Source organism: Delphinus delphis, chromosome 19 (genome assembly GCF_949987515.2).
Source record: "Delphinus delphis chromosome 19, mDelDel1.2, whole genome shotgun sequence".
In the NCBI taxonomy this organism is placed as follows: domain Eukaryota; kingdom Metazoa; phylum Chordata; class Mammalia; order Artiodactyla; family Delphinidae; genus Delphinus; species Delphinus delphis.
Window position 1 is genome coordinate 8351074 of NC_082701.1, and position 27178 is coordinate 8378251.

The following is a 27178-nucleotide window of genomic DNA, read 5'->3' on the forward strand; positions in this document are numbered from 1 at the left end:
GTCGCTCAGCTCAGCTCAGCCTGAAGGGAGACAGTGATTCCCAGAGGGTCCTGGGGTGGGGGGTGGGGGTGAAATAAAGAGAGGGCGGGGCGGCTGCTCCCGGCCCAGGCTGCCCTGCTGGGGCACGAGTGCTGTATCCTCCAGTCTGTCCACGCGAGGCCTCCTGGACCCCCTGCATCCAAACTGTGCCCACACGTGGCTGGGTGGGTGAATTGGGGACAGTGGGAGGCGGCCTGCAGCCCTGCTTCAGCGTCCTCACCAAAGGAGCCGGCTGCCCAGGGGGCCCTTATTCCCCCAGGCCCAGGGCTGCCCCTTCCCATCCTCATCCCTGGAATGGAGGCAGCCGGGAGCAGGGAAGGGCAGGGGCCACCTCCCAGCTTCCCCACCCACCCACCCTGAGCACCCACGGTTACTGTGGGTCCTCTGTCCCACGGGGTGTGGGATGAAGGGCTGGGGGGCGCAGGGAATGGACCGCACTGCTTCTGCCAGGACGGCCCTCCCCTCCACCCAGCCAGACCCCTGATGGGGCTTGGGGAACGCAGGGGTCTAAAGATTTGACACCACCTTCTCAAGGGCCCCCTTGAGCCCCTCCATGTGACCCCAACCTGGCTTCTTCTCCAACCAAATCTCCCACAAGACCCACAGGCATCCACTGTCCCTTTGGGCCAAGCCCCTGCCCCCTAGCTCCTCACGGCTGACCCTGCCACCCCCCACTCCCAAAATAAAGTTCCAGTTTTTATTCTATGCGAGGCTGGAGGTCAAAAGACGATATTTTCTTAAAGAATATCATTTAATACATTTCAGACATCGTCCATACAAAGTTAGCGTTACTTTAAAAAAAATTAGGACCATAATATAAACTGGTAAAAAAAAAAAAAAAAAAAAAAAGGCCTGATTGACCTTGGACAACCCCTGGACCCGGGTCCTTGGGGTGGCCCTGCCCTCACCTGGGCAGGAGTGAGGCAAAGGATGGTTGGCTGGCTGGCGTCAGTCCAGCCCCAGGAGGCAGAACACTGACTTGAAGGAAGGGACTGGGCTGGGAGGGGCTGGGGGGCCCGGGTGCGGGGCAGGTTCAGCCTCTGTTTGCTGAGCTCAGCGGAGGCTCTCGGATTGCCGGTCTGTGTCTCTTGGCTCCTTCTCTGCCCCAGGCCACTGTCAAACCCTGTCCCAGAAGGTTTGGACCCGGAGCCTCGTGGGCTCACCAGGCCTCGGATGAGTGCAGGGCGTGGATTCACAGGGCAGAGATGGGAGGGGAAACAGGTAGGGGCCGTGGCCAGGCAGGGCTGGGAACCTGGTGGGAAGCCCAGCCAGGTCCCCAGGAGGGGCAGGCTCACAGCAACGGGGAGGGGGAACGTACCAGCAGAGCCAGAGGTGGGAGATGGGCAGCAGCCCAGGACCTTGGGAAGAAAGGAGCCCACCCCCCAGGAAGTGGTCCTGACAGCAGGGGAGCAGGGTGATGTCAGGGCCTGGGCCCTGAGCTGCAGAGAAACACATGTTCGGAGTGTCCCCCGGCCCAGGCCTGGGGAAGGGGGCCCTCAGTCCCCCAAGGAGCCGCCCTTGATGACCGTCTCCCGCGGACTCAGCCTCTCCTGGGGGCAGAGCTCCTGGGAGCAGGGCCGGCCCCACAGGGTGTCTGGAGCGGGGGTGGGCGCTGTGCAGGCAGGCAGCCTGGCCCGGGCACAGTCTCCACGTCCTCAGCGCTGCGTGGGAGCAGCCGTGCCAGCCCCGCCAGGCAGGTGGTCAGTGCAGCACCTGGTCCAGCTCATACTTCTCGCAGAAGTGGCTGGTGAAGGGGAAGCAGGTGAGGTACTCGATCCAGGGCCAGTGGATGGGGTAGACGTAGAGCCAGATGACCAGCGAGGCGAAGAGGCCGGCGAAGACCAGCAGCGACACGAGGATGAGGGCGCGCTTGCGGTACTTGTCGCTCGTGCCGAAGGTGATGTAGGGCAGGAAGGCGAAGGCCAGCAGCAGGCCGCTGAGGAAGCCAAAGATGTGGGCGATGTTGTCGATCCAGGGCAGGAGGCCGCAGATGAACAGGAAGAGCACGATGGCCGACAGGTTCAGGAAGGCCTTCCAGGGCCGCTCCAGCAGCTGCCAGCTCTGGAAGAGCTCCACGAAGAGGCAGGCCAGGAGGCCGAACTGCGACCCTGCTGGGCCCACCTGCGGTGGGTGGATGGGGAGGGGACAGGGTCACTTCCGGGTGCCACGTGGGAGCCTGTGGGGAGGCCTGGGCACAGCCGGGCTGGAGGCCCAGGACCTGGGTCATCCTCTCCGTGAGCCCCTCCCAGGGTGGGGACCCCGAACCTGACGGCCGGGGGGCAGGAGAGGTGCAGCTGGAGCTGCTGGAACAAAGCTGGGCTCGTTCCACCCACCCTTTCTGCGACACTGAGCACCTACTACGCGCACGCCCAGTGCCATAAGCAAGACAGACTGCTCCAGGCAGCGCACGTGGGGAGGGACAGACCGACACTGAACAAGCCCACAGCGTGAGGCTGGCTGATCAAAACACTGCCGTTTCTTTGGGTCAAGAACGGTTGCACGAGGGCAACTTCATATGGCCCAGCTCACAGCTATGGGACGCGCTGCAGGCGGTGGTCATGGTCACGGAAAGAAATGAAGCAAAGAGGCAGAGTGAGGGACGGGGTCCAGGTCTTCCTGGAGGTGGCCTCTACACGTGACCCAGGGGCATCACTGCTCCCTCGCGCCTCGGGATGGACTAAGGAATTGGCCGGGAAGCCCCCAGCTTAGCTGTCCATCCGCTGTTGAGCCTGACGTGGCAGGGGCTGTGCGTCCCTCAGGCCAAGCCAGGCGGGAGGCGTGGAAGCAGTAGAGCTAGCCCTCCCTGCCGCATCCTGAGTCCCTACCTCCGCGCGGTACGGGAGGAAGATGGCACTGGCAAGGTTGCCGGTGATGCCGCTGAGAATGAAGATGATGGCGATGCGGTGCCAGCCGGCCAGCTTCTCCAGGTCCCGTAGGATGGTCATTTGGAAGATCACAGACACGAGGCAGTGCACCACGCTGGGCGGGGACACACCGGGCATCAGCCCCCCGCCCCGTCTGCCAGCCAGCGACTTCGGGAGCAGCGGGGTCTGGCAGGTCATGCCAGCTGCGCCCTGGCCCAGGGGCCCCTCCTCCGGGAGTCCAGGTGGGTGGGCACCACAGGGGTCTGGGGGGTGGGCAGCGAGGCACCTCTTACCCAGCGTGGAGGAACAGAGACAGCCAGAGCCTGTAGAACTGATCTGGGACCTCAGGATTGAGGAAGGGCAGCAGCCCACACACCTTGTCCAAGCAGTGCACCTGGGGGTGAGAGCACGGCAGTCAGCGCCTAGGATCCCGCTGGGTCCGAGGCCCCGATGTAGGGGGCAGGACCAGATACCCGCTGCAGGGGAGCATACAGGCTGCTGCACCTGGCTGCTCGTGCCCAGGGCCCCACCAGACCCCACCTCACCTGGGAGCAGAGCGTGGCCTCTTCGTGGAAATAGCCGTGCACGAACTCGCAGTATTCCCGAGTGGTGACCTCACAGCTGGGGGACAGGGAGGCAAGGCGAACGCCAGGGCCCTGAGTCCTGCCCGCCCCCACCTAGTGCCCAGTGCCCGGCCACAGAAGGCACCACTGGGAGGACGCGGTGCCCCTCTGCAGGAACTTGCCCACACCACGGACGGCCCCTGAGTGGGGAGGGAGAACGCCAGCTGGGCGGTGGGTGACAGAGGGGGAGCACAGGGGCTCCGGGCCCAGGGCCCAGGCCAGCTCACCTGCCCTTGGTGCCGATGCAGCAGGGGCGGCCCCGAATCTGGCAGTCCATGTGCGGGAAGCCCGAGCGGTTACTCTTGGCCTGCTCCGTGCAGATCTGCCAGGAGGGGCACAGGCAGCGGCTAGGGCTGTGCAGCAGCACGCAGGCCCTCCCCACCCTTCCCGGACCACTCTCCCCCCTGGACACTCACCGGCCACTTGGTGATGTCATCGGGCCAGATGTGGGCACCACTGGAGGCCGGCTCCTCGCAGGTTCTGGAAGCAGAGGTCGGAGGGGGCAAAATGAGGGGCCACGGCATCCCCGGCCTGCCACGCCCACTGGCCAACATCCCCATGGGTGGCACAGACCACGTGACGCTCAGCCCCATCTCCTCAGCTCAGCTGTGGGTCTCCCGGCACTGTACCTGGGGTCCTGGTTGCACACGGCCCCCGATGTCCGCTTTTGGCCCAGCGCAGACTTGTCCATGGGGGGCCCCGTATCATCCTGCCACTTGACAAAAGTGGCCAAAGTCTCCTGGAGGATGGAGGCAGGCTGGTCACGGCTAGGACAAGGTCACCACCATCAGAGTGGGCAAGGGCCCCTCCAGGGCCGGGGCTCTTGCCCTGCTGTCCAGGGCTCAGGCTCATCTCCCAGACCCCCACCCCCACTGACACTCCCAAGACCCAGCTTTCACCGCTCTGGGGCTGGGGAGGTTGGCACCCTCCCTGTGCTGAGCTGCGTGCAGGGGTGTGTGATGCCAGGGAGGGTAGAGGAAGGACAGAGGCCACGTAGACACTGCCCTTGAAGGGCCCCTCCCCCAGGCTGGGGCAAGTGGAGATGGTGCAGGGGACCAGGGTGGGGCTCGCAGGGGTCGGAGGGCCTCTGCCCCCACCGAGCAGTCCTGCTGCAGCGTCTGGATGCAGCCCGAGTGGTCATTCTGGACACAGCAGCCCGAGTCCCGCTCCAGGTCTCGCTCCCGCAGCACCAGCTGCTCGATCTGCTGGTCCTTCCGGATGCAGGGTGAGAACTTGGCTCCCAGGTGGATCAAGTCAATCTGGGGGCGGAGGGTGGTGGGGAGTGAGCGCGGGTCCAGACCTGGCTGCTCCGTTGAGAGTCTCCCCCTGGGGGCCCCTGATGAGGGGGGCTTCCAGGCAAGCCAAGCCCCTTCCTGCTCAGCTGGGGGTGGCAGAGGCCAGAGGCTCCCTGCTGAGATGCTGCCCCTGCCTGGGCCCCTCACCGAGCTGGGGCCAATCCAGAAGTTCTCCTGTTGGATGTACTTCATGCTCTCGTACACACCTCTGTTCCTGAGTACCTGGTGCAGAGGTGGAAGGACGGGGGGGTCAGGGGTTTCTCTGTCCCAGGAAAGGGCCTCCGGGGAAGGGGCTGAGAAGCAAAGCAGTGGTGAGCCCAGAGCACCCTCCTGCTTGGGCCAGGTTGTTGCTGTGGGAGGGCCTGGGTGGCCCAAGATGCTGCCGCCTCTTGGGGGAGGCTAGGATCCCCAGGGCGGAGCCCCCCTTCCCTAGCCCCACTCACCAGCTGGGTGGTGACGTGCTGGGCGAAGCCCACCGGCGCGATGCCGTACGTGCAAATCACCAGCAGTGTGATGATGACGTGGACGAAGGTCAGCCAGTAGGTGAAGTAGGGCCTGCGGGCAGAGGCCTCGGGTCAGCGGAGCCAAAGTCACATCCCAACCCTCAGCCCCAGCCGCCGACAGCTCGCACCTGCTCCCTATCCTCCACTACTCCCCTCCAACTCATCCTTCTCCACAGCAACTCTTAAAATGCACCTCTCTGCGTCTCTCCCAGCTTAAATCCTTTCCATGGCTTCTCGCTGCCCTGGGGATAAAGTCTAACATGGCTCCTTCCCCACTGGTTGCAAGGCCTTGCTACGTCTGCCCACCTCCCTGGCCTCCTTCCTCTCCTTCTCCTGCAGTTCCTGGAACAAACCCCAATCCCCGCAGCCCCAGGGCCTTTGCACATGATGCTTCCGTTGCCTGGGATGCCCTTGCCGTCTCTCTTCACCCAGCTAACTGCTGCTGCTCCTGACAACGCTGCCCCCCACCAGTTGTTCACTCCCAGTCTCTGTCCTCCTTCTCCAGGACACTCACCACACCTGCTATCACTTAATTTTTTTAAACTTAGGGTCCAATGTCTAGCAGGTTGCTGCTAATTGTACGTTCTTTGAGAATGGCCTCTTCCCAATCCTCTGGCTTCCCCCAAGGTCTGTGTGCAGGCCTCTTCACAGTCCCTTCACTCGTGGTCACAGCTTCTAACTGCCCCTCTGACCTACCCCGCCCGCCCTGCTCCCCGCAGAGGAAGCAAGTCCAGAAAGCGGGGAGGGTGGAAAAGAGGCAGCAACACCCGACAACCCTTCCCAGGTGACGTGCATGCTTGTAGGGTGACCCTAGGGGCCGTCCCTGCTCCCCTGACCCAAAGACTCGATGAACAATAAGGGGAGATTCGGGAGGGGCCCCAGGGGAACCTGGAAGCTCCCAGGCCCTCCTGGATGGCTCTCAGCCCTTCTCCCCTGGGCCTACGCCTGGGAGTGGCTCTCCCCGCACTGTCACAGAGTGGGTGGGGCCCCAGGCCCGCGTGGCTCACCGGTGGCTGTCGAAGCTCTCCAGCTGGCGCTGCACGGTGCTGCTGATGCTGTGGCGGTAGCTGCGGTTCAGCCAGTTGCCCACAACACCCAGGCCGTAGTGCCGCTTCTTCCGGTCGAAGGCGAAGTGCTTCACCTTGGATGCGATGCGCTTGCCACGTTTGGCCGCGGGCCCCGGGGCTCGGTCAGACTCCTTCCTGGTGAGGATGGTGGTCTCAGCCTGGTGTCCTCCCCTCCCACATCCCATGACGGGGGTCCGGAGGGACCTGTGGTCTAGGGAAGCCCCCTGGCAGGGTCGTTGGGCTCTTCCTCCACAGTGCCACCTCCCTCCACCTGGAGGATTGCCCAGAACTCACAGAGGGATCTGCACCTCTTCGGGGGAGACCGGGGAGGCCGAGCGTGGGATGCCCCGGAAGTAGCTGGCAGAGAGTGGGGGCGACTCAAACACATCGTCAGGCACGGAGCTCATTTCTTCCTGGAGTGGGTGTGGAGTCGGGGACACAGAAGGAGACAATGTGAGGAGCCACTGTCTCCAGCACTGCCCCCAGTAGCTCAATCAAAGGGCAGGACAAAGCCGGACAGGCTCTTTGGAAGGGAGGTAGAAGGCACGTGTTTGTGGGCCCTGATGGGGACTTTCCCGGCTGGCACCCTTCCTCACCCCAGGTCCTTGCCCTGCCGACAGAAAGACGCACCCCCATCCCACCGACGGGCCTTTGGACATCCCAGGGGCTCCCAGCAGAGCATGACTGAGGCCGGGTGACCTCTCCTGGCTCCCACCCATCCCGGTCCCCCGACCCCGAGGGCCCACACACGCCATGCTTGCCTTACTAAAAAATGAGGAGTAGAATGTCTCCGCTCCATCGACCGCGTCCTCCTCCAGGAAGCTGGGGTAGGCAAAGCTGCGCTTGACCACCCGACACCGCTGTCCTGCGGCATCCATTACCGAGCGCCCCTGTGCCAGACAGAAGCATGGGCGTCAAGCCCAGGTCAGGTACCCCTGCCCCTGACACCAAAGGAGTCTGTCAAGCCCATCTGTCTGGGGAGGTGGGACCCTGCCCAGAGCATGTGCATCTGCGAGAGAGGCCAGGACCGGGCTCCGGCTCCTGCGTAGCCTGACTGCAGCAATCTCTACATGGTTGGCTCTTAACTTCTCCCTGGTGACCTCCGGCCCTCTGGCTTGGGCACCTGACACCCCACCACTCATCCTGCACCCTTATTCCCACCGGCTTCTTGGCACGGCACACCAGGCCCCTGCTGACCTTTTGATCCCATCTCCTGTCATTCCTCTTGTAAACACACTTCACTAAAACCACCTGCTACTCCCTCCTACCTCCAGGCCTTTGCATAGGCCGTTCCCCTTGCTGACAATGCTGTTCCCTTCCTGGCAAACCTTTCCTTATATTTCTCAAGTGCCTTCCCTGACACCAGCCTCTCCTATGGGTGGGCCCCAGCACTTATCACACTGAATGGTTGACACCTGCCCTCACCCGAGCTGAGGGCTCCTCTAGGGCAGTGACACTGGCTCAACTCACTCTGTAGCCCCTGTGCCCAGCACATAAGGGGGTTCAGTAAACACAGGTCAGTGAGTGGTGCCTGCACATTTCACTTCCTACTTTCCACCTTATGTGTCAGTGCAGAAACCAGCTGTCCACACTAGGGACAACTAGAAGTGGACCACTTCTAGTGGGACCACTAGAAGGACGTGGGTCTGGCGCCCAGGGATCCCGGAGCAACCACTGCCCTTGGCACAGAGGAAGATGCCTTGGGACAGAGGTGCTCTGGAGAGAGAGATGCTCTGGGGAGAGAGATGCTCTGAGGAGAGAGATGCCTGGGGAGAGAAATGCTCTGGGGAGAGAGATGCCTGGGGAGTGAGATGCTCTGGGGAGAGAGATGCCTGGGGAGAGAGATGCCTGGGGAGAGAGATGCTCTGGGGAGAGAGATGCTCTGGGGAGAGAGATGCCTGGGGAGAGAGATGCTCTGGGGAGAGAGATGCTCTGGAGAGAGAGATGCGTGGGGAGAGAGATGCTCTGGGGAGAGAGATGCTCTGGGGAGAGAGACGCCTGGGGAGAGAGACACCTGGGGAGAGAGATGCTCTGGGGAGAGAGATGCCTGGGGAGAGAGATGCCTGGGGAGAGAGATGCTCTGGGGAGAGAGAGGGAGCAGGCTGGGCAGAGGTGTCTTTACCTTGAGGAAGGCCGTGGCAGCTTGAAAGCTCATGTGGGCCACAGAGATCCTCTTGCGGTGGGGCAGGTGGGAATAGCCGCTGGAGCGGACGCTGGTGAAGGAGGTGAGGGACAGGACCCCAGGGGTCAGGGGTGGGTGCGGGGCGTGGGGCCGGTCCACCTCGTCCGTGTGGCGGAACGCCCGTCCTCGGGCCAGGGGATCCACAATCTGGACGGGAGGGAGGTGGTGAGCATAGTCAACTGGGCCCTGGGCCAAGTCATCTGCCGCCCCGCAGCCCCCGCTGGAGCCCACCTTGGGCATCTTGCAGGGTCTTGGAGACTCGGTGCCCTGGAAGGAGGGCAACTCTTGGCTGGGGAGCTCCAGGTCCCGCTGGCACGAGGCCTTGAGCCGGCCGTAGCGGGCGCTGCAGTGGCGCAGGCTCCTGCGCTGCCAGTGCTGGTGCTTCAGCTCCCAGTCGCTGCTGACCCCGAACCACTGGGCCGTGCCCCTGCGGGAGCAGATGGGGTGGGGAGCAGGCAGGTGTGTGACAGGGGAGCGACCGCAATGAGAGAAAGGCCATGTGCACAGAGAGGTGACAAGAGAGGTGACAGGGCACGTGTGTGTGCAGGGGAGGTGACGGGCACGTTTGTGTGTGCAGGGGAGGTGACGGGGCACGTGCGTGTGTACAGGGGAGGTGACGGGGCACGTGCGTGTGTGCAGGGGAGGTGAGGGGGCACGTGTGTGTGCGTACGCAGTGGGAGGGGCAGATCAGCTTCCCCTTGACCCCTGGTTCGGTGCCCAGGAACCAGATGGGCAGAGGGGGATTCAAGTCAAGAGCTTGAGGGCTGAGCTGGGAAGGCCCCGGGAGCTGCTGTGAAGGGCAGGGGTCCACCCCCAGCTCCCTGACTCCCCTCAGCCTCCTCACTGTGGCTTCCTACCAGGCACAGAGCAGCCTGGGCCTCAGTTTCCCCACCTGGACCATGGGCTGCCTGCCCGTGCCTCCCGGGAAGGGCCCAGGGCCCAGGTCCCAAGAGTTGACTGGCCCAGGGTGGGTGGGGAGGAGGTGGGGACGCGGCAGGCGTGCTCACTTGCGGATGCTCTGGGACAGGGAGGCCTGTCGGCGGCGGAAGCCGGGGCGCTTCTCCGAGCCGCCCTCCTGCCATCGTGCCCTCGGCTCCTGGAGGCTGACGCTCTTCAGGAAGGCTGGGTTCCTGGGCCTCTGTGGACAGCGGGCAGGAGCATGGGCTGTGACTGCCTGCAGCCCAGATCCCAGGCTGGCTCTGCTCTGGCTCCCAATGTGAAGATCCAGACAGAACAAACCTCGACCCGAGTCTACCCCAAGCTGCTTTCATTCCGAGGGTCAAATCGTCATTTTCTAGTGTCTTCGGCGATCCCAGCACACGCTTCCCTAGCTCCCTATCCAGCGCTCCTGCCTTAGGCCTTAGCCGTGGCTAAGCCTTGGCCTCGCCTGGCTTTACATGTTTGAAAGAGCCCTTGGCATGAGTGGGCGGCATGAGACAGCCTCCCCGGTGCCCCAGGCTGCGCGGGGAGCCCACGCTCTTTTTTTGTTTTTTTTTTTTGCGGTACGCGGGCCTCTCACTGCTGTGGCCTCTCCGGTTGCGGAGCACAGGCTCTGGACGCGCAGGCTCAGCGGCCACGGCTCACGGGCCCAGCTGCTCCGCGGCATGTGGGATCCTCCCGGACCGGGGCACGAACCCGTGTCCCCTGCATCGGCAGGCGGACTCTCAACCACTGCGCCACCAGGGAAGCCTTTTTTTTTTTTTTTTTAGCCCACGCTCTTTGCAGCTAGTTCTCAATGAGCTCTTTATGGAACGCTGGTCCGGACCGGACTGCTGGCAACGTTGATTCCCCCCCCCCGTTCCCCCGCAGGAGCTGGGCGCTGGGATCCAGCTGCTGGTGCTGCAGGCGCGCTGTGCCCCTTCCCCCAAGTCACAGGCAGCCCACCGCCCGCAGAAGGGCCAGGGCTCGGGCAAGGGAACGGAAACAGCCAATTCCCAGGCGGAACCGGCAAGTGTTTCTTATTTTCCCTGGCCCACCATGAGACAGAGACTGAGCTCAGGGCCCACCCCCTGTGAAGTGTGGGGCCAGGAAGGACGGGGTACAGCCTACAGCAGGGACACAGGGCAGCTGTGGCTCCAGAAAGCCCTCCTCCGGGAAGTGAAACTGCCCGAAAGGTGTCATGGGAGCACAGCGGTGGCCGGTGGCAGGGCGCCGAGCGCCCAGCTGCTCCCTTACCTGGGGCAGCATGCTGGCCTGCTCGCTGGGGTCCGGGGTCCCAGGCGGAGGGATGGCGATGGATAGGTTGGGTGGCTTCCGGCTCTGCAGGCGACTACTGGACACCGAGGAGACGCTCTCGCCATTCTGGTCAGCGGAGGCCATGGTGGGCGGGGGGGTGGGGCAACTGGAATGGAAACAGGGAGGGGGCACAGGTGTGTCAAGAGGCGGCAGGACAGGAGGGGACACGGGGACAGTCCAGGGTGTCAGGGTGGTACCTGGGCAGGCAGCCCAGACTGAGAACAACCTGTAGAAAGTTGGTTCAAACCTAACTCTGGATTTCCGGGAAGGGAGGCGAAGGTTGAAAGAAGTGCAGCCGAAATTGTAACCAAAGGAGGCATTATGCTTCCAGAAAAATCACAAGGAAAAGTACTGCAAGCAACGGTAGTAGCTGTTGGATCCGGCTCTAAAGGAAAGGGTGGAGAGATTCAACCAGTTAGTGTGAAAGTGGGAGATAAAGCTCTTCTCCCAGAATATGAAGGCACCAAAGTAGTTCTAGACGACAAGGATGATTTCTTCTTTAGAGACGGTGACGTTCTTGGAAAATACGTCGACTAAAATAAGTCACTATCGAAATGGCATCACGTGAAGCTGCCACTGAAGTTCTGAAATCTTTCATCATGTAAATAATTTCCGTGTTTCTTTTACCATAAAGTAATGATATCCAAACTCATGATATTCAGTGTCTCTGAAATTTAGTTTCTCTGTATTGATTTAAACATTCTCAAATAAAAGTATATCAATGAAAAAACAAAACAGAACAAAAACCTCACTCTGGACACTAAACCATGAAGCAGAGACTGACTCTGGGCTGTGTGGGGCAGGGTGAGAAGGTGTATTTTCATCCTTCATTTGCATTCCAGGGCAGCAGGGGTCTGGGAGGTCCCCAGCTCACCACCTCGTTCCATTTCCAGTCTCTCTGCTTCAGGCAAGGACCTCACCCAGAAAGGAACATTGAGGGCCAGGGATGCAGAGCTGCCGTGATCTTGGCCACCTCATCAGCCTGGCCAGAGCAGGCCAGGGGGCCAGAGGCAGCTTCCTTGGCCAAAGGGCCCTGCCTTCGTCCTGGGGGCAGGGCTTGGGGGAGGACAAGGGGAAAGGCTCCAGGCAGCCCACAGACAAGGGGCCCACAGCTGTGCAGGGAGCAGGTGGTTCTCAGAGGAGAGATCCCTGGGCTTTGAGCAAGGAAGGAGCAGCTCAGCCTAATTCCCAGGTAGATGAGAAAGCCACCGTACCGGTCCCTGTCCCCCAGGGTTGGCAGGTTCCTCTTTCAAAGGAAAGTGAAACTGCCACCTGTCTGGTACTTTTTTCTTTTCACAAAGGAAGAATATTATATCTTAATGATAAAGATGATATATGAACCTTGCCAAAAAAAAAAAAAGACTCAGAAGACTGTAAAGCAGAAAAGTGAACTCCTGGCCCGCCTGTCACCCCACGTTCCAGGAAAGAGCTCGGTGTGCACCCCTCTCCAGGTGCCTCTCTGCACTTGGAAAAGGACACGTGTACTTAACATTTTACACGCACTCATACCTTTTCTTCTATAGCGTGGACATCCTTCCCTGTCAATGCAGACAGATAGCTTTACCTGATCTTTCTTGATGACTGGGAAGGTTTCACTGAGTGGAATGTACCAAGATTTACTTAATTCCAGACTGATGGTTGTTTAGATTCATGTCCAGTGTTAACGAACACCCTTGCCTATACCGTGTGTACTTGTCCCAGTATTATCGCAAGACGAACTTCTAGAAGTGGAGTTGCCGGATTGAAGAGTAATTGCATCTTGAATTTCAATGGATCTTGCCAAATGGCCCAGCCAGGAGGAAGTAGCAGTTTACCTCCACCTGGGGCTTTTCCATAGCCATCATGGTGCCACTGACACCCACACCCCCCTTGACCCACCAGAACTAACACCTCCGCCTCATCTATTCTCTCCATTTCATCTCTCACACTGGCCGTGACTTTTTTCTTGCTAAAACCCTTCACTATTTCCTCTCCCCACGTCCCAAGGCTGCTGGGGCAGGTTTGATTTCTCTCCCCTCGCACAAGGCCAGGGACCTCACATCCATCTGCCAACTCAGGGGAGAGTCACACAGGAGCCCTCCAGCCATGGGACGGGCGCCGAGGTGTGGGACGGCCGGGCAAGGCAGCAGCCACCTCTGTTCCCAGTCTGTCCGCTCCCCACTCTCTGTCCAGCTCCTAGAAGAGCCACCGTCGCCTCTCATCTGAAGGACCACAGCCTCCAGATGCCTCTACCTGCTGCCCCCCCGAGCTCCCACCCCGGGACCACTTTCCACACGGCGGCAGAATCCACCTTTGAAACGTGCAAATCATACCATGTCACTCCCTGCTCAACGCTAGGCCAGGATCTCCAGCTCTCACTTAAAGCAAAGTCCAAACTTCTCACTGGGGCCTCTGGACCCTTTGTGGCTTTGTCTCCTCCTTGCTCCTTCCCCACCCCATCAGGGCACCCTGGGCCCCTCACCGCCCCGCACCTACCAAGCCTCTGTGAGGAGGTGCTGAGGGCTTGTGGTCAAAAGCACAGACTGGAGCCGGGTGGCCAGGGTTTAACCTGCACTTGACCATGGGTCACCCAAGTCCTCACCTTACGAGGGAGGAATAACCCGCTCCGCCGGAGAGGTGTCCTGGGCATCAAACGACTGCACGCATGACACACACTCAGGCAGCGTGGCCACAGAAACTTGTTCAGGAATGTTCACAGCGGCCTGTTCATTGCGGCCCAAAGGTATAAACAACCCAAATGCTCACCGACATACAAATGGATGGGGGGAGGGATAAATTAGGAGGTTGGGATTAACATACACACGCCACTATGCATAACATAATCAACAAGGACCTCCTGTATAGCACAGGGAACTCTATTCAATATTCTGTAATAACCTATATAGGAAAAGAATCTTAAAAAGAAGAGATAAATGTACACGTATAACTGAATCATTTTGCTGTACACCTGAAACTAACACATTGTACATCAACTATAATATTAAGATTTTTTTTAAAGTGTACTATAATCTGTGGGAAAAAAACATACAAATGGATAAAAAAAATGTGTTAATCCACACAGTGGACAATTACTCAGCCACGAACAGGAATGCTACGCTGAGACGGGCTACAGTGTGGATGAACCTGGGGGATGTTACGCCAGGTGAAAGAAGCCAGACACAGAGACCACTTACTCCAGGGGTCCAAATACAAGTCCAGAAGAGGCAAATCTATAGACAGAAGGATGAGTCGTGGCTTAGGGCTGGGGGAGGGGGCTGGAGGATGACAGCTAAGGGGCGTGGGTTTCACTCTGAGATGATGAAAATGTTCTACAGTTGACAGTGGTGATGGTTACATACACCTGTGAATATACTAAAAACCATTCAACTGTACGCTTTAAATGGATGAGTTTTATGTGAATTACATAAATTAAATGTGAACTATATCTCAGTAAAGCTGGTTAAAAAAAAGTCTCCAGCAGGTGCTCCATAAACGTTGGGCCTCTGCCCCTGCTGCTCCCTTCCTCCCCAGATGAGATCATCACACAGCAGAGCAGGTAGCTCCTTCTCATCATTCTGGTCCCAGCTTGAGCGCCACCTCCTCCAAGCAGCCCTCCCTGGCTGCCTGAGGCAGCTCCCCCTCTACCCCATGTGCCTCTCCATCACTTCACCCTGCTCACCTCCCTCGCTGCCCTCTTTCTGACTCATTCGCGCTGCATCTCCACTGCCAGAAGAGTGCTGGCCCCCATGCGGCATTAGGACGTAGTTGTTGAAAATCAGATAAGCAAGCAAGCAAAGCAGCTGGTACCTGGGGTCCAGCCCACTCGGCTACCCAGATTCCTACCTTCAGGGTCTGGGTTGAGCTCACACCTTCCTGGGTCTTGTTGCAGAGGGCTTTAGAGCATGTTCTAGTCCTTTCCTCACTCTGCACAGATGCTCTAGGGTGAAGCCTCAGCTCTGCGGAGAGGTGGATGGATGCAGAGACAGAAGGAAAGATGGACGGATGGCTCCAGGTCAAGCAGGGCAGCTCCCTTGGTGCTCACAGCCTATAAGGAAGGGAGTGCAGGCTCAAGGGTGTCAGGACTACTGCACCTTTTGATCTTATTGACCTCAGTCTCCTCATCTATAAAATGGGGATAATTCCACCAGCTTCATAGGTGAGGGATTAAGAGATATATTCTCCTCCTCCTCCCCCTGGAGTAAAGGCCCTTGTGGTGATGAGCTGGATGCTTCAGAGTGCCTGGAGGCCAGCAGCCTCTGGGCATTTACCTAATAAAACCACCTAAAGACCTGGGTTCTGGGCTGGGAACCATAATCAAGATGGTCCCTACTTTCTTTTCCTGTTTCTACAGAACTTTACTAGAAACATTTAACTTTAAAACACGCAGGCATTATTGGCTATCTTCTGATTAAGACCTGTTTTCAATTAAAGTAAGCCAAATATTCAAGGCAGTGTTCAAATGATTCGGAAATGTTTTGCTGTTGTTTTGGTTCTTTAAATTAATTTTTTTTAAGGTAAAATCCACACAACATAAAAGTAAGGATTAAAAAGCGAACAACTTGCGGACTTCCCTGGCGGTCCAGGGGTTAAGAGACTGTGCTTCCACGGCAGGGGGCACGGGTTCTAGCCCTAGTCGGGGAACTAAGATGCCACATATGCAGCTTGGTGCAAAAAAAGGGAACAACTCCAGGGCAAGCCTTTGTTTTTGAGAAGTCCCGCATAGGGGACATTACCGTGTAGCAGAGCACTCGGCAGCCCCGGCTTGGTAGAACGCCGAGGGCCGTTGGGGGCAGGACAGGGTCAGGGCCCCAGGTGGGCCAGGGCTTCCTCGGCCCTTCGCGTGCATTATCCCGCTTTGTCCTCAAAACACCCTTCGAGATAGACATTATCATCGCTTTCATTTTGTGGATAAGAATGGAAGCTCAGGGCTTCCCTGGTGGCGCCGTGGTTGAGAGTCTGCCTGCCGATGCAGGGGACACGGGTTCGTGCCCCGGTCCGGGAAGATCCCACGTGCCGCAGAGCGGCTGGGCCCGTGAGCCATGGCCGCTAAGCCTGCGCGTCCGGAGCCTGTGCTCCGCAACGGGAGAGGCCGCAACAGTGAGAGGCCTGCGTATGGTAAAAAAAACAAAACCAAAAACAAAACAAAACAAAAAAAGAATGGAAGCTCAGAGGGGTTGAGTAACTTGCCCAAGCTCACACAGCCAGGAAGGGGAGCAGCTGGGACTCAAACTGCTCTGGCTATAGGGCCTGAAGTCTCCTCGGAAAACAGGCGCCCCCCCTCCTTAAAGCTGGGGTACACTTCAGGCTGGACAGCCTCCTATCAGGGAGACAGAGTAGAGAGTCCAGCCTGGAGGGAAACTTGGTCGGGCATCTCAGCACTTTGCAAACTGTGTTCCTCAGCGGGCTGGGGTTACCCAGAGGTGCCCAAGGGGCTGCCATGGGGTGAACTGGAGGCCGGGGGAGGGTCTGGGCTCCCCTCTGATTCCATGGGGCAGCACCCCTCTGGCTTTACATATTAGAGCGGGGTCTTTCACTTGGTTGCTGAAGTCGTCCAACTACAGGTGAGAGGAACTCTGGGTGTGGAGGGGGTGCCAGAGAGGGATCTGAGGCAGAGCTGGAGGCCCAGGACGCTCCCTGCTTAAGGCCTGAGCAAGACCTGGACATCACCCTTCTACGCTTAGTGCAGGGAGTCCTGACCCTTCATCCCAGGGGGCAGACAGGCCGTGGATGATGAAGCCACTCGGAGATCACAGACAGGACGTGGTGCTGGCCTGGCTGGCGCCTCGGACGCCACTCTGCACCACTCTGTGGACAGCTCCAAGACAACAGCCTCACCTGGGACGCCTGCACAGAAAGTTCTCCAGCTTGGCCTCCTCTGGGACCAGGGTACAGTGAGAAGGCACCAGGTGGGCACTGCCCTTGGAAACTGGCACTAAGGAGGGAGGGATGCAGTGGAGGAAGGCTGGTGGTAAGTGTGGAGCTGCCAGGTTTGAGCTTGGGTAAGGTCACCAAGCAGGTAGGATCCTTCTGGAGCTCACAGCTGATTACATCTCCCCACAGTCAACACCAGTGCCCTTCAAAACCTGCCCCACACACCACTGGACACACCACATCCCCCACAGCTCCCCAAGCTCCTGCTTCCTCTCATCTGAGGCCCTGCACCTGGCCCACCAGGCTCCACCCCATCTGCCTGGCCAACACCTACCAGCTGCTTTAAGGAGGGTAAAGTGTCATCTCCTCCAGGGAGCCTGTCGCGTTACCACCAGCCAAAATCAACCACTTTCTCATAGCATCCTACAGAGATCTGCCTACAGGTAGGTATCTCCCACCCACCCCTGGGCAACACAGGGTCCACAACCCAGTTAGCCCTGGTAATGGCTAACTGGATGGAAGGTGGGGGAGAGGGTGGGCGCCTGCACGGCTGCAGATGGTAGGTCCACACTGACCCTGAACAGAAACTGTCTTCCGGAATCCTGCAGCCAGCCCAGGAAGCGGCTCATTCCGGAAGGACCTACCGAGCACTGCTTGCCCAACCCCTGCTCTGTGACCACTGCCCGGCCAAGGATGGAGGCTGCTGTCCCAGGATGAGTCCCTAGAGGACCTCCTGTTTCCCCCCTTCTCCAGCACAGCCCAGATTCCCCAACTAGCCCTCCCATCCCAAGGCCATACCACCCCTGGCTGGGACCCGTAGCCCAGGACTTGCCGTGCTGCTGGCATCTGTCCCAATCTTCTGACGGGAAGAAGGGCAGACTCAGTCCAAGGCCGAAGGACTGGTGAGACTGGACCAACCCCAGGGAAATCCTAGGGGTCCCAAAGAGAAGTGGCGCGGCCCTGGAGAGCAGAGGCAGGGCTGGGGCACATTCTCCCGGGGAGCCACTTAACCGTCCTCATAGGGCGGTGCTGAGAGCCCTGGCCTGTAAGCAGCGTGACCGGCACAGCCTCAGTTTCCTTCTCTGTTAAGCGAAGGGATTGGACAAGGTGATGGCCCAGCTTTGACACACGTGAGGCCCACACGTTTGGCATAAAAACACCACTTTGGGGACCTCCCTGGTGGTCCAGTGGTTAAGCCTCCGCGCTTCCATTGCAGGGGGCACGAGTTCGATCCCTGTTTGGGGAACTGAGATCCCGCATGCTGCAGGGCATGGCCAAAAAACAAATGCACAAAAACACACCACTTTGCCCCAGTCGCTCTCCACCACAGACGGGAGGGCCTGCTCCTGAGGCCGCGTGCCCCCAACTTGTGCAGAGATGGTAGGCAGGTGCACCAGAAGCCCAGCCCCTGCCTCGGGGCTCAGGGAGGGAGGGGGAGGGGGCGGCAAGTGCTCGGGGCAGATGCAGGGGTCGTCGGACCCACTCTGGGCACCTGCGTAACCCAAGTCCAGGGCATGGGGCAGCCCAGACGGCAGAGACCAGACAGAAAAAGTGCTGGAACACTGGGAGCACCGCCCCGCCCAGCCCTTACCTCCCGCGCCCTCAAAGTGCTTCCTCACTGCAGAGGAAGCTGTGACAGCCTGGGACCAGGCTTCCTCCTGGCCCAGTCACATCCGCTGCTCTCTGAGACCCCCAGGCTTGCGGCGGCGCCCAGACCGTGGGCGGGGGGGGCGGGGTTTGAGGGCCTGGCCCACCCGGCTGGCCACTGTCACTTGCCCGCAACAATTTTGGCTTCGGTGGGGCCTTCCCCAGAAAAGAGCCTTCAGCCCCAGGATACCTAGGAGACCCCCAAAAGGCCCTGGGTAGAGAGAGGGGGTCCAGCATGGGGTAGCAGGGGGTGCATATCCAAAGAAGCAGCGCAGTAGAGAGTTCACATCACCCGAGGCACCCACGGGTTGACCGACCCAGGGTCTGAACCACCACTATGCCCACACCCAGTAGCCTAACCCCTTTAGCAGCATCCAGGAGCTGGCACATGTGGCAGAAACACAGACTCAGAAACTACAAGCTGGTGCCGCTGGGGAAGCCGGTTTCCCCACAGAGGGTGGAGCTGAGCACGGCCGGCTGAGCCCGTCCCGGCAGCCACGGCCAGGGTGAGCCGGGCCTCCCCCGCGGGTCCCCCGCCAGAGCACTACCAGGGCACACGCTGGCAGGGTGCCCCCTCCCCAGGCTGCATGGGCCCACTGTCCCCTCCCCACCTGCCCCCACGTGTGCTTCCGCGGTCCTGAGGAGTCTGGCTCCGGCGCCCGCCTTCCCTCTCTACCTGCCCGCCACCGACACACTAGCAGGTTTCTGAAAGCTCCCCTGGTCTCGCTAACGGTGGATGGATTCTCCATACCCCCGGCTGTGAGGACCTCATGAGCCGGAAGCAGGCGACTGACACGAGGACTCAGCCTGCGTGTGGTCAGAAATGGGGACAGAGAGAAGGGAGGGGTCCTTGGAGGAGGGGAAACAGGCTTTCTGAACCACGAGACATGGTCAGGAAGTTTACGGGACCCCCACGGGGAGGGCCTCAGGCCCCCTGAACAGAGGAAGGGAAGAAACCACCACCTGGCCCAGAGGTTCCGCCCAGCTGGCGGTGGGCAGGCCGTCTGCAGGGAAGGGAGGCGGCCAGGGCCGCTGGGACCTGCCTGTCCCCCGCTGAATCACAGGATGTCGGGGTGAGGGCAGGGGGCAAGGAAGTGGCCTCTCTCCCTGGCTTCCCTGTCACAGAAACCGAAACCCGATGTTTCCCTCCCCACAGCCCTTCTGGGAACTGGGTCATTTTTAGAAAGCAGCAAGGAGGAAGCTGGCCCTCGCCCAGGGTGCAATCCCCAGCAGAACCCCTGGTTCTGCTGATCTCGGAGCCACTCCGGCTGCCACGAGGCCCGGCAGGAGCAGCTTATGTAAAGACTGCAACCTCGCCCAGGCTCCCTACCCGCTGGCCCGGCACGGCCGGTGACTCACCAAGGACGCCTCCCTGCCCTGGCGAGAGCCGGTGGGGACAGGAGCGCCGGGCAGGAGGGAGCAAAGGCACCCAACTGGGGGTCACGCAGGATTAGGAAGACAAAAAATGGACAGACCAAGAGGGAGGGAAGTAAAGTGCGCCAGACCCAATCATCAGAGCTAGAGAAGGCAGGGGGGGAGGGGACACCTATCTATCTCCAGAAGCCGGCAGGAGCCGTCCCTGTGGCCGCTCTCCCTCCTGGCAAGCGGCCACTTCCCTAGAGGTGCCAGTCGGCAGACACACTTCACAGGCTGCCCCAGCGCACGCCCACCCTTCAGCCCAGCTGCCCCCAATGGAGAGGAAAAATGAAACCACCTGTGGGTTTGTGCTCCAGCCGCAGGGAGAGGCCCCACTCACAGAGGGCCCCGGCCTGGGGAGGCCCCGATTTCTCCTCCACCTTGAACGGCTTTGCTCAAACTCTAGAAGATAAAGAACCTGGGGACAGGTTCAGGGACCTGGTGACCGTCCCCATCAGACCCCAGGCTCTGGGCTCCCCGTGACCCAGTTAGAGTGGCTTGGGCATCACGGCCGACCCCAGACACGGGAAGTGGGAGCTGGGCACATGCTCTTGGTGGCAGCCTGGAACCCAGTGTCCGCCAAGAGCGTGTGGGTGCGAGGAGGACGGGTTGCCATGTTCACAGCCCCACTCTGTTCCGCCCGGAGGCTTTCTCAGGACCACACGTCAGCGGGGCTGGCAGCGATGTGAATACCCCCATATTCTGTGGGGACCCCAATTCCAGAAACCCAGCTGGGAGTGCCCGAGCCCCATGTCCCCACGGCCTAAGGTGTGGCAGCTGCTGGCAACATACAGGGACAGGCATTATTGGAAGTGGAAGTGGCACCAGATCTCCCCAACTGACCACAATGCTGGGCCCTGCCCACCGTGGTGCCCTCCCAGAGGCCCCTCTGGGAATCTCTGGACTCCAGAAGCTGCTGATGGAAGCAGATCAGGGGAGAGCAGCTGAGCAGAGACCTTCCAGACCCCAGGCAGTAGCGGCTTCCAGAGCCTGGGGGCCGATGGCAGCTTAAGGACAACAGCGGGAAGGGAGCAGAGTGGCCGGGTCCTAGGATTTTCTACCCAGCAGCCCGGCCTCCTTTGGGAAGGTGGCCTATTCTGTCCCAACCCTGCTGTTCCCTGAGCATTGCTGTGAAGGACAGGAGTCAGAAGTGGCCCCTAGGGGCCCAGAAGCCTCTGCTCCTTCCAAGCCAGACACCAGGGCACAGGAGGGATCCTGGAGAGGAATCAGCACCTCTGGGCACCACGCTGTCCCAGGTGTGAGGTGAACCAGGCTTTGCTCCAAACACTCATGAAGATTTGCCTCTCTTGGGATCTTGAAGTAGTGGGAGTGGGGTTTCCACTGGACCTTGGAACACACGACTAACCTCGGCACACAGAGCAGGCCTCTGTCCCGTGCTTGCAAGGGTGGAGTCCACCCAACTTCCACCCACTCCTCGTGGCCTGGCTCCAGACAATGAAAACACTGTCCAGCTGGGGGAGGCACAGGGTCAGAGTCCCAGCCCTGACCGCTGTGTGATCTTGGGCAAGCCGCTTGGCATCTCTGAGCCTCAGTGTGTTTATGCATAAGACGCTAAGGAGCCTCCCAGGGGTCTGAAATCTAGGTGGCTTTGTCACCATTAGCCAGGGGTCACCCTGGGAGCACAGGCAGCTGAGGGACAAAGTCTGGCCATATCTCACAGAGAGGTAAGCACCTCACGCAACGTCACTCAGCCGGAAGTCAGGCCCTGGGCGGCCCTGAGTCCCTCACCTCAACACACTCAGGACAGGGCGCTGGGTGCCCCTCACTGCTGGAGGCCCAGGTCGGCTGTCAGCAGGGAGGGAACATGCCAGGCAAACACTTTTCAGCTTGTAAACAGTCATTAAGGAGCTAATAAACCAGACTTCCCAGAATCCTGCCCTGGGGCTTTGCTCCTTCCCTGGAAGAGGCTGGCCCCAGCCCCAAAGGCTGCTGCGAGGGCTTCGGGGTACATGGACGTGGGCCATCCAGGCCACTCAGACCAAGGGAGCTCTCCACACACGTCACTAACCCCATCCCCCCATCTTGCTTTGGAGCTGTATGGGTTCTCTTGTTGAGAAATGAGGGCTGGGGAGCTGGAGACAGGGCTTAAACCCTGGCTTGGCCACCTACCCGCTGGGAGACTGGGCAAGTTATCACTTCTGAGCATCAGTTTCCTCTGCTGCAAAATGATATGATGCAGCCCCCATCCCCAGGGATGACACGAGATCATGAGTGAACAGTGCCTGGGACACAATTGGTGGCTGGTAACTGGTAGCTTCTATTATTCCCAGCTGACCTCTGCCACCATCGCTCACTTGGTTTCTACATCTGAGCCAAGAGTTCCAGAGGTGACAGATCTCTGTTTGACAGGTGGGGAGACTGAGGCTCAAAGAGGTGAAGTCCCCTGTCCAAGGTTACATAGTTACGTGGTGGGGCTGTGGCCTCCTGCCACCTCGGAACTGGTCGAGCAAAGTGGCAAAAGAACGGGCAGTGGGGTGGTGACTCAGGCGCTGCGGACGAGTTTTAGGTGCACAGGCCTTTGACTCATGAGTCCCTCCCAGCCCGCCAAGCAGAAATGACATCACCTAAGGCCTGATGCCACTTCCCAGCTTATCTAAGGACTTTCACAAGCATCCTCTCACCCTTGTCCTTATCTCACGATTGTCATTGGCTGATAAAGCCATGAGCTAAACAGCCAGGGCTCAGGCCAGACTGCAGTTCCAAGTCCTGCCTCTGCCCGGTCCCACGGCAGCTCTCCCACCTTCTCTTCCAGGCCTTTGGGGCCCACACTAGAGGCATGACCTGGGGAGAGCCACCAGGAGGGGGAAAAGGTGCTTCTTGCTGGCAGCCGGGCAGGACCACCTGAGGACCCTCTCGCCACAAGCTCCGGGGCCACACGTGGGAGGCAGAGAAAACCAAGCTTACCCTGCTCCCACCTCCAAGAAGCCCAGCCAGAGGGAGCAAGGGCTGAAGGACACGGCCTCCACGACCACCACCCCCACCATCATGACGCACATGCTGGAGGGCGGGGGCCAGCAGTTCACAGCCTGATCCCCCACTCCCAGATGGAAACCCACTCACTGTTCCCATGGCCTCCGTGGTGCTGGGGGTCCCCTCCCCCCCCGACACAGCCACTTCTGCAGGATAACAGCAGTGCTGCCGTTCTGCAGTATGTTCTCACCTCCTCCTCCCAACAGCTCAAGAGACGAGGTAAGACCTCCGGCATCACCATGAGTCTGTGCCAGGGCACACAGACACGTTCCTGTTACTGTGACAGCTCGCCCACTGCATTCTTAGTGCAGCCGGGCACCTGCCCAGGCTTTACATGAGTCGCCACTGGAATCCTCACAGCAACCCTCCCAAGCAGACTACTGTGAGCCCACTGGGGAAACTGAGGTACAGACTACTTAAGTGACCCCCATCCTACTGACCACACTCTCATAGCCCAGGTGCCTGCCAGCCTTTGGGCCTGGCTCCCCAAGCTGGGAATCACCCCCTCCCACTGCTGCCCCTCACCCTCCAGACCAGCGACCCTGATGGCCCACCTCGTCTGCCCTGCCCGCTTAGCTCCAAACACTTTCCTAGAGGGGCTTGGAATGTGCCTTCCCGTAGCTTTGAAACCTCAAGTCTTGCATCTGGGTCCCTGGATAAACTTACCGCGTGAGGGAATGTGGACACAGTGGCTGTCTATACTGCCCTGAAGTTGAGAAGAAACTGTTTCCTTTATGCCAGTCCTGAGAGCTGCCCTTGCACGGCAGCCTCCCTGCCGGGGTCCCCACGCGCTAGGTCAGCCTGCACTGACGTCCCCGCCACTCCTCCCCCGGCCTGGCCCAGCCGGATGGGAAACTGGGAGCAGAGGCGTGAGCTCACTCTGGAAATCCCCACTGGCCGGGGCAAAACTGAGGCCTGCTCCAAAGTGGGTGTCACAGAGACCCAAGGGGAACCGCAACCTGGAGAGTACATCTCCCCTGACGCTGCACCAGGTGGCAGGCAGGGGGCCGGGGCCACCCCAATCCCGACCCAAAGGGAGGCGCCAGGTGGCTCATCCCAGTCACATGCACAAACACACACCCCTGACTTCCTGCTCTCATCTGGGGTCTCGCCTGGGGACAAGTGTGCACAGCAAATCAACAGGAACCCTGTGAAGAGCTCTGGCCACAGTGAAAACACCAGCACTGACCCAGAGCTGGGCTCGGACCCCAGCTGCTCCCACAGTGCATTTCTGGTGTGATTATTCCTCCTCTTCGAGGGCCAGGAGTCCCCATCTAGGCAATGAGCGTGTGCCTGTGTGCATATGTGCGTGTGGGTTACACCAGGTATGGCTGCAACTCAGAAATGAGCACATCAGGTAGGAGTCACCTGGTACTCTTGCTGGCAGGTGGCAGAAGGTTTTAGGGCTAGGCCTGGGAACAGACAGCCCAGGTTCAATGTCAGGCCCTGACAATTACTTCCTGAACAGCTCTGTCCAAGTCTGAATGCTGCTTTGTGCCTTGAGAGGCACACAACAGATGGGGGTCACTATTATGGGGTTGTTTTTTTTTTCAGCTGAACAGATGAAAGTCTCACTCCAGCCTTTTAAACTTAAAAGACCAATAGAAGCCCCCAAAAGCAAAAGTCAAACCAGAAACTGCCACCTGCCCTCTGACCCCACCAGGGTTCCCAGGTCAGGAGGCCAGGGTCCAGAAGTGAACAGGGTGGTGGGGGGAGGGAGGGATGGATATTGTCAGGGAGTGGGAAGGGAGGGCAGTGAGGTGGCCTGGGCTCCTGGGCATGAACGGCTGCTTCATCCCATCCTGCCCCTCTGTGACAGCCCCCTGCCCCAATTCCCTACAAAGCGGGAGCATACTCCTTGAGTCCAACCCAAATAATTCAAAGTCATGCCTACCGGGGGAACCCCAGGCCTGTGGCTCTGCTGTCCTCCATCTCTCACTGGTGCTGAGCTAACACCACGAGCAGGGGGCGCATCACTCCACCAGCAGCTGGGCCCACCCCAGGCCTCTTGTCTCACCCAGGGTTCCCACAGCCACGGTGGAACTTCCTACTGCAGGAGGGAAGCAGATTGGGGAGCCGCAAGGAATTAGGCGCCCTGTTATTCCTCAGATGTTATTTTCCTGGTGTAAGTGACTGAGGAGTCAGGTGTGGGTTCAGAAGGGAAAATTACAGCTGGTCACATGGCGTCAGGCGTCCAGGCCCACCTAGCAATCCAACGTTGGGAAAACCTATGAGAACAGAGCTCTGCGCCCCGGCCCCCCTCAGGGGTATTTGACCTCCAGGGTTGCCCTGGCTCACCCTGCGTGGGAGGTGCCCTAGGGGCGAAACACTCCAGGACAGAGCTGTGAGAGGGCCCCTGTTCCCAGCGCCTCCCCCAGAGCACCGAGAACTGCTTCCTGCAGGGCTCGTGGTTTAAGCAGGGAAGAGGCCGGCTTGTGGCACCAAGGGAGGCCTACTGCTAGGGCGTAACTGCCCTCACACCTCCTTACCGCTTATCTCATTTAGGCTTATTCCAAGTTCCTCCTCTAACCCCTGGGGAAACTGAGGCAGGGAGGGGCAGTCAATGAGAAGTAACTTGGTGGCCCGGGTACTGCGCCAGGGTTGCTCAACCTCAGCACAGCACTACTGACACTTTGGGCTGAGTAATTCTTCGTGGTGGGAGCTTCCCCGTGCACTGCGGGGTGTTTAGCAGCATCCCTGGCCTCTACACCCTAGACCCCCTCCCCGGAGTTGTGACAACCAAAAATGTCTCCAGACACTGCCGAATGTCCCCTGGCAGGCAAAAGTCACCCCCTGCTGAGGACCACTGCTTTAAAAGAAGCTTCACGGGCTTCCCTGGTGGCACAGTGGTTGAGAGTCTGACTGCCGATGCAGGGGACATGGGTTTGTGCCCCGGTCCGGGAAGATCCCACATGCTGCAGAGCGGCTGGGCCCGTGAGCCATGGCCGCTGAGCCTGTGCGTCCGGAGCCTGTGCTCCGCAATGGGAGAGGCCACAACAGTGAGAGGCTCGCGTACCGCAAAAAAAAAAAAAAAAAAAAAAAAAAAGCTTCACTTTCCACTCTTCGCTCTGCTTTACCTACAGCAAGTGACAGTAACATAACACAGACTCTGGGCTCATTATGCCACCCACACAGGGTCCTAAATCTATAGCCATTGGGAAAGAGAAGCCAGTCCACGTGTGGGGTCAAACCCGCAAGCCCTCCCCTCCTTAGACACTCCCTCTTAGGGGCTTCAATTCTAGGCCTCCCCCTTGGCCTTTCACCCAGTTAGGCTGAGACCTGGGCTCCCCTCTGCTCTGGGGTGGTGGGTTTATACTCTAGGGACATACTCCTCTCTAACCCAACACAGTGCCCTGGGGGAACGGAGGAGGGGCAGCCTTTCCAAGCCCCTCTGTCCGGAAGTCAGGAGTCCTGGGTCCAATTTCTGAGCTCTGGTCCAGCCTGGCTGTGAGCCCACCCTCCCGCACCTGTTTCCACCTCAGCTAGACTGAATGGACAAACTCCGCCCCGACCGCGGCTGCTCACCCAGGAGAAAGGGGAGGGGAGGGGAAGGTATGAATTCCAGGCGCTTCTGGGAGGAAGGCGGGACTGCGCGGTCCTGCCCTGGGGCGGTCCCCTCTCTTCCTCCCGGGACTTTAAACTTCTGCCCGATCGGCATGCCCCCACCTCTGGTGACCCGTGGCCCAGGGACCCCTGAGGCGTCTTGTCCGAGCTGAGTCCCAGGGGCCGGGAGACCCGGTCCAGCGGCCCCGTTCGAGTAGAGCCCCGGCCTCTGGCCTCGGGCTCGGCCCACGTGGGGCCCGAGTGACCCGCAGCGCCGGCCCCTTCGCCGGCCGCGCACCGCCGCCCCAGGGCATGCTCGGGCGCGACCCCACGGCCCCTCCGGGGCCCGGAGTCCGGCTGCCGCGAACCCGGCCTCGCCCGTCGCCCCGCGCTCACCTCCCTGCGGCCCCAAGTTCCCGGGACTCGGCTCCTAGCGGCGCCGGCTGGCGCCTGGGCGGTGGCTCCTGGGGGCGGGGCCCCAGCGCTCCGCCTCTTCCCTACCTGCGCGCGGGCGGGAGGGCGGGGCCTGGCGCCGGGGGGCGGGGCCCGTGGGGCCCCGCTCGGTCCCAGGCGCAAGTGTCCTGCTCTGCTGCTCCCGGCTCGCGCCGCCCTTCCGCGGTCGGCCTAGTGGTGTCCCCTACTGGGCAGAGCCCTATTTTCCGCCGGAGCTGGTCTCTTCCGGGCGCCGTCCTCTCCTCCCCCGACAAAGCGTATAATCTAGGTCTGAAGTACCATCATCAGGTCAACCCCCAAGAAGAACCCCTCCAATAAATGACAGCCACCTTCCATACCCCTCCCTCCAGACCCTTCATCCTTAGGCCAAACGGGCCTGTTCCCTCGAAACTTTTAGCCCTCACCCTTTCCCTGAAGCACATTTGGAGGGTCTCACCTACAAGTCCTGCTGCAGCTCCCGCCTCCGGGAC

The 27178-nt window shown here is 60.0% G+C and overlaps 1 protein-coding gene across 4 annotated transcripts; it reads right to left on the reverse strand.

Annotated features, from left to right (window-relative positions):
* Positions 1-830: 830 nt before the first annotated feature.
* On the reverse strand, positions 831-27178 carry RHBDF2 (rhomboid 5 homolog 2). Of its 4 annotated transcripts, none has more exons than XM_069540051.1 (19): positions 27145-27178; positions 14631-14743; positions 10749-10914; positions 9581-9711; positions 8805-9000; positions 8514-8720; positions 7153-7281; positions 6686-6804; positions 6332-6526; positions 5265-5376; positions 4969-5043; positions 4624-4785; positions 4156-4265; positions 3943-4006; positions 3754-3848; positions 3449-3524; positions 3197-3297; positions 2865-3018; positions 831-1975 (listed from the first exon to the last, which is right to left on the reverse strand). In XM_069540051.1, the coding sequence occupies exons 3-19, from the start codon at positions 10890-10892 to the stop codon at positions 1763-1765; spliced, it is 2283 nt and encodes a 760-aa protein (XP_069396152.1). In that variant the 5' UTR covers positions 10893-10914; positions 14631-14743; positions 27145-27178; the 3' UTR covers positions 831-1762. The 4 variants fall into 4 exon arrangements, with proteins under 4 accessions (XP_069396152.1, XP_059852389.1, XP_059852388.1 ...); XM_059996406.1 differs by having other exon boundaries at positions 831-2160; XM_059996405.1 differs by lacking the exon at positions 27145-27178 and adding an exon at positions 26652-26701 and having other exon boundaries at positions 831-2160; positions 14631-14832.